At 36.1% G+C, this 19,505-nt stretch overlaps 1 protein-coding gene and 1 long non-coding RNA gene across 7 annotated transcripts in view; one reads left to right on the forward strand and one right to left on the reverse strand.

Annotated features, from left to right (window-relative positions):
• The first annotated feature begins 3,352 nt into the window (after positions 1–3,352).
• On the forward strand, positions 3,353–18,537 carry LOC122228831. The gene is made up of 3 exons (XR_006206766.1): positions 3,353–3,420; positions 10,455–10,508; positions 18,310–18,537. It is a non-coding gene; the product is annotated as an uncharacterized LOC122228831 (long non-coding RNA).
• Positions 11,488–19,505, reverse strand: part of PTPN4 (protein tyrosine phosphatase non-receptor type 4) — a 229,257-nt gene continuing 221,239 nt past the window's right edge. For all 6 annotated transcript variants that reach the window (XM_042954198.1, XM_042954195.1, XM_042954196.1 and 3 more), the window contains one exon: positions 11,488–18,740. In XM_042954198.1, coding sequence (XP_042810132.1) covers positions 18,654–18,740 — 87 coding nt within the window. In that variant the 3' untranslated portion in view covers positions 11,488–18,653. The remainder of the gene's footprint in view (positions 18,741–19,505) is intronic.

Below are 19,505 nucleotides of genomic sequence, written 5' to 3' on the forward strand. Positions count from 1 at the left end.
GTGTCTGAAAATGTTTTCAAAAGCATACAACAGGGAACGCCTGGATGGCTCAGTCAGTTAAGCGTTCGACCTCGGCTCAGGTCATGATCCCGCGGTTCTTGAGTTCAAGCCCCGCGTGGGGCTCTGTGCTGACAGTTCAGAGCCTGGAGCCTACTTCTGATTCTGTGTCTCCCTCTCTCTCTCTCCCCCTCCCCCACTCACGCTCTGTCTCTCTCTTTCAAAAATAAAAATATTTTTAAAAATTAAAAAAAAAAAGCATTCAACATGACATATAAGAGGATGTAAATGTTACAGACCAAAGAACAAAAGTACCTGGGGATGCAAACAGAAGATGAAGGTCTCCTAAATGGAGCTATGACTTGTGCCTAATTTCATGTGGTTGGGTAGTTCCCTTTATCCAGTTAAAGCTTTCCTGAGCCAGAATCTCATGTTTGAAAGTCCACACTTTCTCTCTTTACAAGTAACCCTGGGGGGAAGTAAGATCTTAAATTCATACTAAAGTATTAGCCACAGAGGCTAATTGAAGGACACCTTAAAAGAACGGGGCGGGGGGGGGGGATACCTGGGGGAGAGAATTATGCAGAGAAGGGACATGGAAGGATGAATTGAAGACAAGTCTGGAACAGAGTCTACTGGTCTGGTAGCCTATGCTCCTTCTTTATACTGATAGGAAGAAAAATTGAGAAAACCTTGGATGGCACCAGGAAGTTCATAATATTGTGTAATAGAAAGACAGAAGTAAAAACATTTTGCTATTAGATTTGCCTAATGGTGAAACCAGGATGAGAAGAAAAAGGAAGGAGCCAAGGCTCATTATTTCTAGAAGTTAATGTGTATATGTCACCAGATGATCTTGTTAAAAGGCTTAAGTCTAGAGTGGAGCCTGAGAGTCGGCATTACCCACAAGCTTGCAGTTTGTTGACACTGCTCATGAGTGGGTATGCTTTGAGTAGGGAGGTCTTTCGCTGACTGCCCCATACTGTGACTACTGACCGCCCCCAGGGCCTCTGAAGGCATTAAAAGACATACAGTAGAAAGGTCAGTGGTGACCACCCTGTCACTAACTCACTTGAACAAGGATTTATCTTTTCTGGCATCAGTTTTCTCATGTGTAAAATGAGGTAATTAGAACAGAGGATGGGTTGGATCATGTCCTAAAAAAAGATAGGTTGCAGTTCCAATCCCCAGTACCTATGAAGGTGACCATATCTGATCTTGGCATATGAAATCAGGTTAAGATGAGGTCACTCGAGCAGACCCTAAACCAATATGACTGGTTTAGGTGCCCCTATAAGACTGGTGTCCCTATAAGAAAGAGAAATTTGACTGCCATGTTTATAGCAACATTATTTACAACAGCCAAAACGGGAAAACAACCTAAGTGTCCATCAGTGGATGATGGATAAAGAAGATGTGGCATATATATATGTATGTATATATATATATATATATATATATATATAAAATGCAATATAATACGTGAAAACAACCTAAGTGTCCATCAGTGGATAAAGAAGATGTGGCATGCATATATATATATATATATATATATGTATGTATATATATATAATGCAATATAATATAATGCAATGATATTACATTTATATGGCCATAAAAACATGAGCCATAAAAACATAAGTGTTCTCCCCCCAGGGTTACTTCTACCATTTGCAACAACATGGATGGTGTTTGAAGGGATTATGCTACATGAAATAAGTCAGAGAAAGACAAATACTGTATGATTTCACTTATTTAGCCATTAATCCATTGATGGACACTTGGGTTGCTTCTATCTTTTGGTTATTGTGAATAATGCTGCTATAAGCACAAGTGTGTGTGTGTGTGTGTGTGTGTGTGTGTATACATATATCTTTGTGATCCAGTGTTCACTGCTTTTCGTTATATACCCAGAAATGGAATTGCTGAATCAAATGATATAGGAAAAAAAGAAATGTAACCAACCATGCTAAAAGTAAAATATTGGTTTTATTTATCTATGTAAAATTTATTTACCTTTATCAGTGTTACTTTTTCTTATGGCTTTAAGTTTCCATCTAGTTTCCTTTCATTTCAGCCTAAAGTACTGTCTTTAGCATTTCTTTTTGGATAGATCTACTGGTAATGAACTCCCTCAACATTTTTTTTTAATCTGCAAATGGCTTAATTTCTCCTTTATTCTTAAATCTCTCTCATTTAAAATTTTTTTAAAATTTTTTAATGTTTATTTTTTGAGTGAGAGAGAGAGAAAGAGAGAGAGAGAGAGTGCAAACAGGGAAGGGGAAGAGAGAGAAGGAGACAGAGAATCAGAAGCAGGCTCCAGGCTCTGAGCTGTCAGCACAGAGCCTGATGCGGGGCTCGAATCAATCCATGAACTGTGATATCGTGACCTGAGCTGAAGTCAGACGCTAAACCGATTGAGCCACCCAGGTGTCCCTTTAAAAAATTTTTTAAATTATTTTTTAAACGTTTATTTATTTTTGAGAGAGCACCAGTGGGGTAGGGGCAGAGAGAGAGGGGGACAGAGGATCTGAAGCAGACTCTGAGCTGACAGCAGAGAGCATGACGTGGGACTTGAACTCATGAACTGTGAGATCATGACCTGAGCCAAAGTCGGACACACTCAACCAACTGAGCCACCCAGGCACCCCTCTGTCTCATTTTTTTAAGTAATCTCTACAACCAACATGGGGCTTGAACTCACAACCCTGAGATCAAGAGTCACATGCCCTTTTCCTTTATTCTTGAAGAGTATTTTTGCCAGATATAAAATTCTTGGTTGATACATTTTCCCCCAATATCTTAAATGTTATTCCACAGCCTGATGACTTCCATCATTTCTAGTTAGCTGTTGATCTTACTTAAGATCCTTGTACCTGGTGAGTTCTTTTTCTCTTGCTGCTTTCAAAATTCTTTGTCTTTGGGTTTCAACAATTTGATTATAATGTATCTCAGTGTGTGTACCTTTTAATTTTATCCTGCTTCAAGTTTGTCAAACTTTTGGGGCATGTGTATTCATGTATTTCCTCAGTTTTGCAAAATGTTCAGCTGTTACAGTTGTGCCCCCCATCTGCGGGGGATACATTCTAAGACTAACTGATGCCTAAAGCCATGGATAGTACCAAACCGTCTACATACTACATCTTCTTGTATACATGCATACTTAGGACAAGGTTTAATTTACAAATTAGGCACAGTAAGACATGAATAATAACTAGTAATAAAATAAAACAATTATAATAATATACTGTAATACAAGTTATGAGAATGTGGTCTCTCAAAATGTCTTATTGTACTGTACTCACCCTTATTCTTGTGATGATGACAAACACAGGCATTGTGACATACTGTTTGGCTCCTATGGACCCTCTGATGATATGTCAGGAGGAGGATCATCTGTTTCCGGACCACAGTTTACCACAGGTAACTGAAGCCATGGAAATGAAACCATGGATAAGGGGGGACTACTGTATTTCAAATATATTCTCAGCCAATTTTCTTTCTTCTCTATCTGAAGTCCTTTAATGGTTGTGTTGGTATGTTTTGTGGTATACCACGGGTCCCTCAGATTGTTTTCCCCTTTGCTCTTTTTTCTTTCTCCTCCTTACACTAAATAATTTCAATTGTCTTATCTTCAAGTCACTGATCCTTTTTTCTGGCTACCCGCACCTGTTATGGAACCCCTGTAGTGGGTTTTCTTTTCAGTTATTTTACTCTGCCATTCCAGAATTTGTTTTTTTAATATTTATTTAAGTAATCTCTACATTCAACAAGGTGCTCAAACCCACAACCCCCAAGACCAAGAGATGCATCTGTACTAATTGAGCCAGCCAGGTAACCCTGTTTTGGGTCAAGTCTCATTTTGTTCATACATGATTTTCCTGGTTTCTTTCAGTTCCTGCCCATGGTTTCCTTTAGCCCATTGAACATATCTAAGACGGTTGATTTCACATCTTTGACTAATAATTCTACTGTGTGGACTTCCTTGAAGATGATTTCCATCCAATTCTTTTTCTTTCCCCTGTGAATGGGCCATATTTTCCTATTTATTGTAATTGTATTACAAATAATAATATTATAAAGAATAATTTTATTCTTTGTTGAGAAGTGGACATTTTGAGTATTAGGTGGTGAGAACTCTGAAAACCAAATTTCCCCATTCCTTAGGAAATACTGAGTCCTGGGGCACCTGGGTGGCTCAGTCAGTTCTAAGTGTCTGACCTCAGGTCAACTCATGATCTCACGGTTTGTGGGTTCGAGCCCCACGTTGGGCTCTGTGCTGATAGCTCACAGCTCTGAGCCTGAAACCTGCTTCGGATTCTGTGTCTCCCTGTATCTGCTCTGTCCCCACTCGTACTCTGTCTCTATCTCTCAAAAATAAAGAAACAGTCAAGACAGTAAAAATGAAAGAGAAAGAAAGAAAGAAAGAGAAAGGAAGAAAGAGAAAGAAAGAAAGAAAGAAAGAAAGAAAGAAAGAAAGAAAGAAAGGAAGAAAGGAAGAAAGGAAGAAAGGAAGAAAGGAAGAAAGGAAGAAAGGAAGAAAGAAAGAAAGAAAGAAAGAAAGAAAGAAAGAAAAGGAATTACTGAGTTTTGCTTGTTGAGGTCTGGAGTTATTTGTGACTTTTCCAAAATATTTTTGCAAAGTGTGTATTCCTTTCTGTCTATATGGTCACTTACGTTTCTATTCTGTTACTCTGTGGCAGCCAGTGACCTGACAAATATTGTTGTAAGGTCTGTCTTTCAAGAGGGGGAGGGGGAACCAAGTACTGTTCTTATCCCCTGGGAGCAGCTTTAGCCCACTGGGATTGAAACAATAGAAACCAGCCTCTGTCCTGGCCCCTCGATCAAAAGCAGCAATCCCCAATCAGAACCCACAAATCTCGATACTTGGAAGACAAGGTTCTTATTGCCCACTCTGGCTCCAGCAAGCCACACCAGAAGCACAGGTAGCTATCTTCACTGCTGCCTGCTGCAAGGATGGGATATGGTAGTTGCTACCGCATGAAAGGCTGAAACTTACCAAAACTTACCAGTCTCGTTACCAACAACCTATCTCCTAGATGCTGCAAATATTCCAGCTGGATCCAGAACTCCAAAATAGTGACTCCAGAGAGTCTCTGCAAGCCAAATTAGTTGTTTAAGTGGAAGGATGGATTCCTGGAACTTCCTACACCATCTTCCAAGACATCACTCCCAACTGGTTCTTTAAAAAAAAAAACTTCTGCTTGGGGCACTTGGGTGGCTCAGTTGGTTAAGTATATGTCTCTTGATTTCGGCTCAGGTCATGATCTCACTGTTTGTGAGTTCGAGCCCCACACTGGGCTCCATGCTGACAGCGCAGAGCCTGCTTGGGATTCTCTCTCTCTGCTCCTCCTTATCCCTATGTTTTCTTCTACATCCATAGGCATATTGATCCTACTTCCTACATGTTTCATTGTCCTTTTGTTCTGGTCAATCTTCACCATTTCCAAGACTAAGTGGTTTTTCTCCACTGGGTCATACTTCCTTGAGTCTTCCTGTCTATAGTAATTTTTTGTTGGCTGCCAAACATGATAAATTTTATTTTCTACAATAGTATTTTTGTTTTAAATGTTTATTTATTTTTAAGAGAGAGAGGGAGACAGAGAATCCGAAGCAGGCTCCAGGCTCTGAGCTGTCAGCGCAGAGACTGACACAGAGCTCACACTCATGACCTGTGAGATCATGACCTGAGCAGAAGTTGATGCCTAACCAACTGAGCCACCCAGGGACCACTTGAGTGGTATTTTTTAAATGGCCTTTACCCATTAGGCAGTTAAGTAACTTGTGAATTAGTTTGATCATTTTGAAACTTGTTTTAAAACCTTTGAACTGAGTTTAGAGTAGCTTTTACCCTCCAACTTGGTTAGCCTCACTTCTAAACTTTGGGCTTTCCTGAGTTTTTGCTGACATCCTCTTATCTTCAAAGAGGCTTCTCCTCGGTGCCTAAAAGAAACTCGAATTATTCTCATCCTCGTGGCCAGCCCTGGGAATATTCCTCCTACAACTTGGTAATTGTTTTTCCTCAGAAGTTTGTCTTCTTCATGAGGTTTTACCACATGCAAAGATTAATATTCCATCTAAGACTCAGAGTGACTCCTATGTAAATTTACTGAAATCTTTATATCGTTTCCTCCTCCTTGGAACGTTGCTTCATACCTTCTAACAGCCCCAACTTCCCAAAACTCTGACACCTGTCTCCCCAAGTAGCAAGATTACCAGTCTTGTTTGGGCTTCATATGCCTGCATCAGCTTATAAATTATCTCCACAAAGAAAACCTGGCTTATGGGAAGGCTCACTCACCTCTCTTTTGATCTGGCTTATGGGAAGGCTCACTCACCTCTCTTTTGATCTTTTCCCAGGAATTACAGTCTTAATGGACTTTTCCTGATATTGCAAACGTTTTTTCCTATTATTTTGTTCAATTTTCCAGTTGTTTACACAGGAGGCTGACTCTGGGCCCTATTGCTTCCTCATGCTCAGACGCGGAAGTCCAAATAGCTTTTTGTTGTTTAAATGGGCCAAGTTGTAAAACAGAAAGGACCTGAATGGACAATTCACCAAGAAAGAAACATGCATGGCCAAGAAGCATATAAAAAGATATTCAAATTTGCAAATCACATTTTATATATGTCTTATTACATGAGAAAATGTAAGAGTCATGATATCCACCAAGGGTGGAGACACAGACACATTACTGATGAGGTGGTAAAATGATGGAAGTATAGTTTTGGAAGCCAATTTTGACAGTATCAGTAAAAACTTTCAGGTATACTTAACATATTCAGCAATTCCACTCCTCGATATTTACTCAGAAACGAAAGCATGTGTTCACAAGCATACTTGTACAGGAATGTTCACAGCATTTTTACTGATAAGATCCCCCAAATCAAGAATGTCTCCAAGCCCAGCTACCCATGAAAAGGAGGCCGATAAGCAAACTATTAATATATTTAACCACTTACCAAATAAAAACCAAAGTGATGAATCTCAGAAATTTTGACTAAAACGAGTCTTAGAATATACATATAAATTGCATGTATGAAAAATTCTAGGACAGGCTATTCTAATCTCTAAGAATCAGTATACTCACTGCCTCTAGTAATGTTGTAGGTTGTATTCTGTCCACCCCCCACAAAAGACATTTTGAAGTCCTAACTGCCAGTACCTCAGAATGTAACTTTATTTGGAAATAGGGTCATTGCAGACAAAACTAAGATGAGGTGGTGCTGGAGTAGCATGGGCCTCTAATCCAATATAGCTGGTTTCCTCACAGAACAATGTCCATGCTAAGATGGACTTTTGGAGTGGTTAAATTTAAAAGCCAAGGAAGGTCCAAGGCTAACTGAAGCTAAGAAAGACACACGAAGAGATCCTTCCCTAGCACCCTCCGGGGGTGGGTGCATGGCCCTGATAACATTCTGAGTTTGGATTCTGGACTCTAGAACTGTAAGACAATAGATTCCTGTCGTTTTAAGGCACCCAGTTCGTGGTACTTTGTTAGGGTAGCCCCAGGAAGCTAACGAAGGGAAGGAAGGTAAGGGTAGTAATGGACTGGGAAGGGAAAAGGAGACTCTCTCAAGTGATGAAAATGTTCTGTATCAAATCCTTATGTAGGTTTTTTCCTCCTTTCTTTTTTCTTAAGATTTTGGAGCCTCTGGGGTGGCTCAGTCATTAAGCCTCTGACTCTTGATTTCGCCTCAGGTCATGACCTCACAGTTCCAGAGACAGAGTCCTGTATGGGGCTCTGAGCTCACCTTGCAGAACCTGCTTGGGATTCTCTCTCTCCTCCCTTATCCCTCCCCAATTGTGCGCCCAAGCTCTCTCTCTCTCTCAAAACAAATAAACTTAAAAAAAAAAAAGACTTTGTTTTTAAGTACTCTCTACACCTAACGGGAAGCTCAAACTAACAACCCAGAGACCAAGAGTCAGTCTCTACTGACTGAGCCAGCCAGGCGCCCTCCCCGTTCTTTCTTTTTTAACTGAAATAGAATTGACATACAACATATTAATTTCAGATATACAACATGATTTGACATTTGTATAATGATCACCACATTAAGTCTAGTTACCATCTGACAACCTATGCAGTTAAAAATTTTTTCTTGTGGTAAGAATTTTTAAGATTTACTTTCTCACCAACTTTCAAATTTGAAATGCAGTATTATTGACTAAAATCAATATGATATACACTACATCCCACTGACTCATTTTATAATTGGAAGTTTGTACCTCTTGATCCCCATGGGGGTTTGACTTTCATAGAAATATGCATTCATTAAAACTTACTGAATGGTAGACTTAATATTTATTTTACTGATAAAAACGTTATGTCAAAAAGAGATAATTGTTGAAGATTAGAGATACATGAGCTGAAGTGCTCAGGGGTCAAGTGTACAGATGTGGGCAACATCATTTTATGAAGTGCATAAAAGATGTATTGATGGATTGAGAGATGCCTAGGTAGATGGACAAGTCATAAGACAAATATAGCAAGATGGTAATTACAGAATGTAGGGGATGAGTATATGGATGTTAACTTCAATTCTTTCAATTTTCTGTATGTTTGAATATTTTTATATATTCAAAATATATTATGTTGGGGGGAATTTTATAGATAATTGACCCATATGTACAAGTATAATTTAAAAGGGAATATATAAAAGGCTATCATAATTTTTAATAGCAAACTTAAAAACTGTCTAAATATTCGAGAGGAATTTTTACATACAGTAGAAACTGTATCTGATGGTACCAAAACTAATGGTTAGTTGGTTAATTGAAAAGCCATTTAAAGGAGAGAGAAAAATACAAGCATTTTGTTTTAGCTTAGGACAAAAAATGCATTTTTATCTGTGATTCTTTTTTATGTAGGAACAAGGTTTTACTTTTACTTTGGGTTTGAGCCCAATTATAGTCCCTGAGTCTCTGTTGCAAAAAACAGACCCCAAGTGTGGCATCTATTTTTTTCTGTCTCTCAAATGCATCATCTTTTGTTAGTCTCTCATAATCGTCTCGCTAATACCTATTTTAAATAATTTTTAAAGAATTTGATGAAGTTTTAATGACACCTTTATAAGGGTTTTGCAAAAATCCAACCCTCCTGCTTTTCACATGCACATTTCACTGGCTTATGTAGCACATAATTAAATGGTATCAGAAAGATAAATTTGCATATATAGGTTAGCAAATAAATACAGCTGATTTTAGGAAGCTTACTACTTTAATTGGAACCCCAAGAGTTCTGGCATGACTCAGAGCAGTCAGTGGTGGCAAGGGGAGAACAAGAGGGGAAAACAGAGTGCCAGTCTACAGAGTGGGTTACTTAGAAGGTGGTTAAGAGAGCTTCTGTCACAGATGGAATGTTAATAGAGGATTAGAGTCAAGCTTTTGCAGGTATACCCCAAACTCCGAAGTCACGAAGAAGACTGATACATTGTTGATAAAAGTATTAAAAATATTATCATGTCCCCCCAACACCCTAGAAGAATAAAGTCAAAGAACACCGTAAGAAAAAAGGTTTGCAATATATAAACACATGACTGTCAAGTGACTAATTTCTTTAATTTCCAACATCTCATATGAATAGAACATTAAACAACCTGATATAAAAATAAGCAAAGGATATCAATATGGAATTTTGAGAACAAGAAATACAAAAGATCAATAAAGATATGAAAATCTACTTAACTTCCTCACAGAAGAAATGCATTGTCAAAAGATAATTTCATTTATAAGATGAGCAAGTTTGATATCAGTTCTAATAAAAATGTGGGGAAACAGACATTCTCATATGCTTTGATGGAACCATAAGCTGATATAAACTTCTCCAAGAACAATTAGACAATATTTATTAAAATTTCAAAATGCAGGTGCCCTATGATCTAGCAACTTTGCTGGTAGAAATTTACCCTACGTTTATGCTTATAATGATTAAAGAAAATATTTGCAAAAGGAGGTTCAATAGAGCATTGCTTGTACAGTATGAACTGGAAACAAGGTAAGTGTGCATTAGGAAATTAAATTACGGTATATCCATAGGATGGAGTACAAGGCAGTGATTGAGAAGAATGAGGTAGACCTGAATATGCTGATATGGAAGTATTTCCAGGGTGACAAAGCACTGCAGAATATATTGTACGATCCCTCTGACATTAACAAAATGTATATGTACTTACAAATGCATACACACACATTTCCCCCCAGAGGAAAATACAAGAAATTGAATAGAAGTTGTCATCGGTTTGAGGGAGACTACTCTTAGGGGTAGGTCAGAGGCTTTTACACCTCCTTGTGAATCTTCCTTATACTGTTTGAATTTCTATTATTATGTACGTGAGAATAATCATGGCATAATCATAAATCTTTATCTTTGCCTTCATTTTTTAGATACGAAATTACTTAAATATTAATTTTTTAGGAAATTATTTTCTTTCAGGTGAAAGATGGCATACTTCAACTGCATTTGGGGAAGACACAAGGCGCGCTGAATGTAGGTACAGAAAGGTCCCTTATTTTGATTGACAAGATCTTAGGTCAGGAATACCAGAAGAGGGGCTGGTGCTGGGAGGAGAGAGGAGTCAAGCAGTGGCTGAAGTGAAGGAAGAACATTTCCTTAATTCTTTAATCCTCTAAATCCCTTTTAGTTCCTTACTTAATCTCCTCACCCCTCCCCAAACACAGCCACTCGTGAAACAGAAATTCTAGAAATAAAGTTTGCACTTAGCATTCTCCCAGTCCCTTCGGATCCCCCATTAATGAATACAACCACTGTCAGAAAAGCCCAACAACAAAAAATAATCTTCAAAACTCCTATACTTTAAATTACTAAAGCACATCTTTATTTTGCAATTGAACAATTAAAAGTCACAGCTAGAGTTTTTTCACGTCTGTACCTGAACAACTATTTCTCAATCAAAATGAAATATGGCCAACAAAATATGTGTAATAGCATTGCACGTAACAGAAGTTGCTCTTAGGACTAAAACAGTTTTAATGTAAATCAGCATTTTAATCCTGTCTGATGTTAGTATTCATAGATTTTTTTTACATGAATAAACTTCAGGAATTCTAGTTTTTCACTGAAATTAAAACAAATACACAGGCTTTTCAAGCATACAGTAAGCTGCAGTGACAAATGCAGAGCGCTGATTTCAAATTATCCCGTGTTGACCAAATTCAAGCTTATACATTTTAAACGAACCCTAAGCTTCTTTGCCTCTTAATTGTGGAAACAAACCACATGGAAAGAGCTATTTTTGTGAAATGGGGAAAGAGAGTTAATTTTAAAAATTAAGGGGCTAATTCCATTTTGCTACTAGTTCAGTACAATCAAACGTGAAATGACAGCAGAAATGCAAAATCATATTTTAATAACGAAATAAACTAGATTTTTAACTAAGTGACTTTTCGCCCTTCATATTTACATATAGCACCTGTTACAAGAAAAAAAATCCCAAATTAATACACCCTCTACATAGAAATAATTCTTTGTAAAACTAATACTTAAAAATATCACTGATGAGTATATAGTAAATTGTCCTAAAATTAAGCCTACACTGTAGAAAATAAAGACTAGCTTTTCTTACTTGAAAAGATAACAATATGGATTGTAACTGCAATGTCCTGATGCTTTAAGAACACTGGGTTGGACAGTTTTTTGTTTTTTTTCCAAGCACACATACTCTAATGAGATAAAGTGAAAACAGCTTAATGTAAACTGTTTTTAGTGTCTTAAATCCTGTCCCTTGACACGTATATAAAGTATCAGGACTTTGCCCTCTTCAACTTACTTGTGGTGCGGTATTGACTTAACCCCTACCTACCACTTAAAACCAAACAAGTGGATTTCCAAGTATTCATGTCATGTAGGAAAATTCAAAGCAGAAAGGATTATTGTAAACCAAACCTGGTTGAAGCTAGCTGAGAGCACCCAGAGTCCAGCTGGATAGTCAACTGGGTAGGCTTCACTGTACTAAATTAATTACAGAAAAGTGGCAAAGCTAAAACCACACAAATTACCTTTTAAATATCAAATGACCAGGAGATCATTGTAAAGCACTGAACTTGGGTCCAATCCAATGAGTTCTACATACTAATCCACTAAAGTTTTTCCATATTTACAAAACTCCTAGGATAGATTTTATTTTTCAATGTATAAATTAAGTCAGTAGTAAGCATGAAATAAAGTGCTACTATTTAAAATTCAAGAAGTCAATTTCAGCATTGAAATTTGACCTACTCTACAGGATATAAGAAAGACTGAATAATCTTGTGAACTCACTAAAGGGTTGGAAAAGATGGGTGCCAGAGAATCCCAGAATTGGATTGAAATGTTCTTGCCAGGGAAGGCAAGGAACTGCAACACAATTCAGGAGTAAAAACTAAAAAGCTTCTTTTAAATAAAAGGTAAAATGGGCTCAATTGTGACTACAGTGAATTTGGGGAAATCAAACATCAGCACCTATTTCTGTCTAAGATGGTAAACTGGGCTGATCCTCCTTGACGATGTCATGGTGATAATTTCATTTAGCAAGGTGGCATTTCGGTTAAAGTTACAAGTAATATTTGTTACATTTTGGAAACTCTCAGGGTTGAGGGGGCCTGATATTAATTTCTTAACCACTGTAAAACAAACAAAAAAAAAGCTAATGAAGAAAGGTATCACCTTATAGCTTGAGGGTATTTACTTCACAAAGACTGTAAGATGAAATTACTTTTCTGAAGTTGGATATACGGAAGCAGGAGTCAAAATAATGAAGGTCCCATTGAGTCAAGTGTAACAAGTGATGAATAATAAGTACTACCCTTTAAAAAGACTATTGAGCAAATCATGCCTAAAACATGGTAGGGTTTGTTGTTCAGCTGAATTAATAAATCCCTAAGCATCTAATACACCACTGTTACAGGTCAGAACTGGGCTCAGTGGTCTTACCTGTCCAAGATACTGATCATAAGAAGGCAAAACTATTTGTCAGGGGCCTCTGCACATATTTACTATAGTGGATCTGATGCACAGATTTCTGGCGTCACCAAAGTCACACTCACAACGATGTCCTCATTTGTGGCTGCCACATTGACAAAGCCTGAGAACTTTCCTTCACGGTAAACACATGCAGCAGAATGTTTACCCTCACACAAAAACACCCTTCCACACTCCAGAAGTCTAGAATTCAATTGTTTTACACTTAAAAATAGTAAGCACAAGTTTTCTTGAAATTTTCTATTCTAGAACTAAAACAAAACAGAATACAAAACAATGTATGTTATATCTGAAATATGCTTCAGTAATGATTGCTTGTTTATAATGAAAATTACAATTTTCTTCTAAAATTGCATTTTATATAATGAAGTGGATGGAATACTCTTCCTTTCATTTTTTTTCAATCCCTTGCTGACTTTTGAAAACAAAGAGTTTCCTTAGAATCAAGTCATAATTCTAATAACATTTCAAAGATACATTCATATTTTTACAGCATGAAAGACATACAAGTATCATTTCCTTTTACACAATGAAGTAAAAGAAGTTAACAGTTTCAATCTTTTGTCCATAGAAAAATATTTTCTGTATCATTTACACAAGTAGGAAAATTCTACAGTGCTTAACTGAAACTTCCATGAGCACATCAAGGCTTTTAAACACTCTCATTCTCTTATTGGAAATTTTAAAAGGTTTCAGGAAGTTAAACGTTAGGACTTCCACCTAAAATTGTAGTCTTTAACTTGCAATATTGCTAATACCTTTCACTTCGTAAATTTAAAAAAAATTGCTTTTCTTCTTTATGCACTGAATCACATCTAGTCAATATTGATGGATTGCACCCCAGTAGATACTACTTGTGGCTGCCCACCGAGCTTGGACTGCTAAAATAAAAATAACAATGACTATATAACTTTAGAAATCAATAGTAAATTGCAGTAGAAAAACATACAAATAAATAGCAGCAAATTTAGAAATGGAAACAGAAGTAACTATTTGGTGTTTACCCAGGACAACTTCACCAAGATTATGAAAATAAAATGTCTCATTTCTGGCTGATATAGGACTTGTTGGTTTTTGATACTATTGAGAGGCTTATGTACGAATTGCTACTAAGAATAAAGGAAGTTAGTATATAATAAAACAATTGTTGGTAACAGTTGCAGACATTGTAAAATAAGATGAACTCCCGAAATACAATTTAGGGATTAATTTCATGGGCTCTTTATAAAATTGCTGAACTTCTCTATTAGTTCGCTCAAGAATGTTTTATTACTTGTATTCCTTTGTAGCTATACAATTCACTAAGAATTTTATAAACAGTTGCTATAACTTATGTTGTGATCACACTGAGACACCAATAAATCTGCCAACAGATCAGTAATTCTGATATCTGATAAAATCCAGTGGATTTTAACAACATGGCTATTTTACTTGGAAGAAACACCACACACACACAGACAGACAGACACACACACACACACACACACACACACGACTGCAGAAACTGGTTGAACAGCTAAAGTAAATGTGGGAAGTAAGCAATGATAATATGGTTACTTTGTTGATGTGGCATAAAAGCCAACTGTGTGCGACACAATTCATCTTTTTCATGTCATATTATTAAGAGATGTTCATTCCCACAACTACTTACCATAATATATTTACTCTAAGTGACTTAAGTGTAAATTTACCTAAACTACAAAATAAAAGAGATGTAAACATATCCCACCTTATTGTGGTATAAATAATTTTTATGAATTCAAAACTACTTTGGCAACCTTACTATCAGAATATCTTAAATATTCAAAACACAGGTATTAAATAGAACATTGTTAAAAATTCTTCTTTCTTTCTCCCTTCCTGATTAGATTATAAAATAAGTAATGCTTTAATTCTACTACATGTTCACATTATGAACATAAATTATTTGATTATAACTCGACATATATCCTAAATCCTAGTTCTATGTCTTAAGTGCTTTTAAAAAATTAGTCTTCTAGTTTACATTTCAGAATGTTTTTGTACTGCATGTGTTATCAGCCTAAACACTTCACAAAAGCTTATGTTCTATCAGAGAAGCATAACTAGCAAACTGAGTCAGGGTCCTAATTAGGATCACCTTTTAAAGCCTACTTATTTTCTAAATTAAGTTACATCTTCTAAGATCATAGTTATTAAGTGAAAACACTGCCTGAGTATAATTCTTGAGCTGAAACAGACTAAAATTCACAAGAATTTATGATCTATTCATATATGTTGCCTAAAATAATGGAGAAGGTGAGATTAGACAAAATCATTCAAGTTCCTTTCAGCTCTCAAGTTAAGAGTATTTCTAGTGGAGACAGAAGACTTTCACTCAAATACCTGATTAGACCTGACCAGACCTGCCAGCAGATTATAAACAACTCTATAGTTAAAATAATCCTTTACCTCTGTTTGTTACCATTAGCCTTTATGAAACACACAAATATATATAAACACACAAAAGTGTACATAGTAGTACTTGAAACCTTCAAGCAACTGTCTTAATGGCTTATCATACCTTCTTAAGTTTGAAGTCAGTTTTTATATATAAATTTTCTCTTTACTCTTAATCAAAATGAGCAACACCCCCCCCCCCCCACTTGTGCTAGCAGGCCACACGAAGAAAATTATTTCTTAAGCTGTTTACTCTGCCTCTATTTTGAATGGATGTACTCATTTAACAAATACCACCAATTCTTCTTGTGAATGTAAAGTCTATTCCAAAATATTCCTCATGCTATGTACACAGTGCTGACACAAATCTGATGCTCAACAAAATCTGAAATGAACATGGTAAAACCACCTTAAATCAGAGAGGAAAGGTTTTCATAAACATTTATCATTTACAAAGCCCCTTGATTCACCAATATCTATTTCCACTTGTGAGAAGAACAGTAGCATTGATTTCTCTGCGGGCGGGGGGAGTGGGAGAGCAGAGGAGTTAACTGGAGGAAAGGGAGAGCAGTTCAGATACAAGAAATTTGACATTTTTATTACACAGTATTACATGGATATGAATGGAAAATCTAGACCTACTTGGCATATTAAAGCTGGGATTATTCCTAGAACCCTATTTAGATTGATGAACAGGTTAAAAATTCTTAGGTGTAACGGATAAAGTCTGATTTGTTGGGTGAACACAGAAGCTTATATAATTAGCATATCCATTTTAAGAAGCTCTGAAGGATAATTTGTTTTAAGATCCTAATAAATATGCCTTTAAAAAAGGATCTTTTCTGTACATAAAAATACTGACAGAGGGCAGCTCCCAGATGAAAAATCCATATATGAGAAATTTAAATGTAACTCTAGACTTCTAATATTTACCACTTAAAGACTGGAATTAATCATTTTAAAAGGCAGCAGTGCTCATTGCCAACAAAATTAGAGTTTATCTCAGAAGTGTAAACACACCTGTAAGTTAAAGAACATGCCAACCATGACATTTATCTGTTCATATCTATACAACTGCATTTTTTTAATCTTTTTAATCTATGGTTGTCATATTCTGTCCACACAGAATAGATTTTCATTTTAATTCAGATTAAAAACAACTGTCAAACAGCTATTAATTATGAAGACCCTCAACATGATTTTACTTGTTCACTTCTTATCATTATGTCATATAGCAGCCTAAATTATATTTATCTGTTGGTAGAAAATGGAATGTTCAAATAAGACTCTAGTTAGTTACTAATTTATACTGTCTTGGCTGTGAAATCCAGGGATAGGATAATTTCTCTTTGACATAAAGGTTATGTTTACTTTTCTCTTAAAAAATTAAAATATTTGAATATAATAATTTATTTGGTATCTTGGTTATCAATATTTAGGACTTAATTTCCTAAAATGTGTTATTATGGGTTCTGATTATCTGAAATAACATCACTTTGATTACACTGAAGATTTTTAAATGTGTATTTGTCTCCTCATACTGAACGGCATTTCACAATATCTACCATTCAAACTCTAAGTTTTATCAAGACTATACAGAAGTATTCAGAAACCATTAGTAAATGAATATTTTAACCACAATCCATATAAAACAAGTGTGTAATATAACATTTCAATAGGTGAGCAAATTTCCACTTATATTAAAACTGGGCAATTTTAAAGTTCTATCTCTCTGTAGACTTAAAAAAAAAGTCCTGAAGAGGAAAGGATACACATCCTTACAGGGAACCAGAGCCTCCATCAGGCTGACAAGCAAAACCCTCCGTATTAACATGCTTATAACTTAGTAAGTATATATAAACTGGGGTAATTTAATTGTACACAAATATGACAATAAACCCTCAATGCAGTTATTGAGGGATTACCTTTAGAAATAAGTCAAAAACGTTTCATTCCTCGTTCGAAGCATCCCAACCAACAGACTGGTGTGAGCAAAGCTTGATATGAACCGAAATAAATGCTTTAAGAATAATAATTTAGACAGTGATAGAAATAAATCACAACGAATTGCTCTAACTTTAGCTGAAAATATCAATATGTTTAACTTTAATATGCATATTAGGTGCCATTTCTAAAGTTAGGGATAAAATAAAGAGAAAATTTGAATAATAAAGCATCTTTTAACTTGAGCTGCTCAACTGTAACCCTTGTCCCTCAGGAAAGGAATGTGCAGATTTTCAATAATTCCATAGCAGCAGAACGCTCACTCAGTAGAACACAATTTATCTTTGCTTCTTGTGGCAAAATACAGGAATTGAGTAAGAAATAAAATTTCCATACCCTTCTTTGCGTAACTCTTCATACAAGAAGCTGTTTTTTTAAATGCAAACTGATTCAAAATGCATAAAAATGTAAATGTACAATATACACACATACCTCCTAGTGGGGTCAAATGAGTGCCTTTTCATTAGACATACAAAGACGTCTCAAGGCACTTAAGGGGTTAAGACACAACGCATGCATTCCTTTACATCAAGTATGTGAAATCACATGATTTGGAATAAGCCAACCGTATGATAAATAGAAGTTACATTATTAAATTCAAGAAAACTTGTAGATTCATATTTATACTTTCTATAAGATGCTGGTAAATGGACACTGTGCAGCATTTCCTGGGAAAAGCAAATTCCATCTTTCTTCTCACGAACAGCAGGTCTCTACAGGGGAGTACGGGGAAAGATGTGCTGCATCCATAGGCAGTGTATTGGCTAATATTGAGAATGATATTGCTAAAATTTAAAAAATAAAAATCTGGTAATCAGTATAGTAAGTACATGAATCACTGGGAAACACCAGAGCTGACTCCTGATGTATACTTCTTTTTGCTTTCAAGATACAGGTGTATATCAGAGATGAGGAGAATTCTGAGCCTCATTTGTGGCAATTCTACCAGAAGGGGACTGCATGGCACCACCACAGATTTCATAAATTACCCTGAACATACTCAGTTATTCACTATTTGTTCGGAGCAAAGCATGAAATAGTCTTCAAACACATGAATTACAGATTTTGAGAGAGTGACATTGTTTAAACATAAAGTGCAACAGTGCTGAAGTTTTCAGTTTTTGTTAGTTCTTCATTGTTTTTGTCTAACTGCCATTTCCTGCGAGCAGAATTATGGCACAGTGAATAGAACAGAAAGCAGTTTTCCAACACATATCCCAGACTTATGCTTTCTTATTTATTTGATGACGTCGTTAAGGGTTTAACAAATCCTTCTTCATAAACTTTCAAAATAGCTTCACATACAAATCTGTATTGACTCTGAAAAAGAGAAAGGACAGAACTGATCAGAAAGACTAGAAAACAACAACAACAACAACAACAACAACAACAACTTCACTTTACTTGCTTATAAAGGAAATGCAAAGTAAAACCGCACAGAGATACCATTTTTCACCAACACAAAGGCAAAAAATAAAAAGGTCTGACAACGTATTTTGTTGGCAACACTCACTCATACATTGCTAGTAGGGATGTAAAATACTACAATTTGGCAGCATCTAAAAAATTACATTAATTTACCTTTCACCCATTAATCCCACTTGTAGGAATCTATCCGAAAGATAAACCAGAAAAAGAAATTGAAAACATATATTCAGAAATAAGTCTATTCACCACTGGATTATTTTTAATAACACAGAGTAGGAACAATCCTAATGGCTACCAGGAAGGAACTGGGTGGCACATCCTCACAGGGGAATACTATGTGGTGAAGGGCTGAAGGGGAAGGAATGAAAGTCTACCGATCACTATAAAATGATTCCAGAGTACTAAGTTAAAACAGCATGGCAGAGAAAAGTGCACACAATGTATTCTCTTTATAACAGAAAGAGGGTGACTACAAATGTCCATCTCAATATATATGTTATACAAAGGGGAAGGACAAATCATTAAAAACATAGTCTCCTATGAAGAGACAGAGGGAATAGAGTGCAGGAGAGGGGTAGAGATTAGATTTCACTGGATATACCTCCTCCTTCTATAGATTTTACTTTGGAACCACATAAATATACCCCATAATTAGAA

Source organism: Panthera leo, chromosome C1, assembly GCF_018350215.1.
Source record: "Panthera leo isolate Ple1 chromosome C1, P.leo_Ple1_pat1.1, whole genome shotgun sequence".
Classification (NCBI taxonomy): domain Eukaryota; kingdom Metazoa; phylum Chordata; class Mammalia; order Carnivora; family Felidae; genus Panthera; species Panthera leo.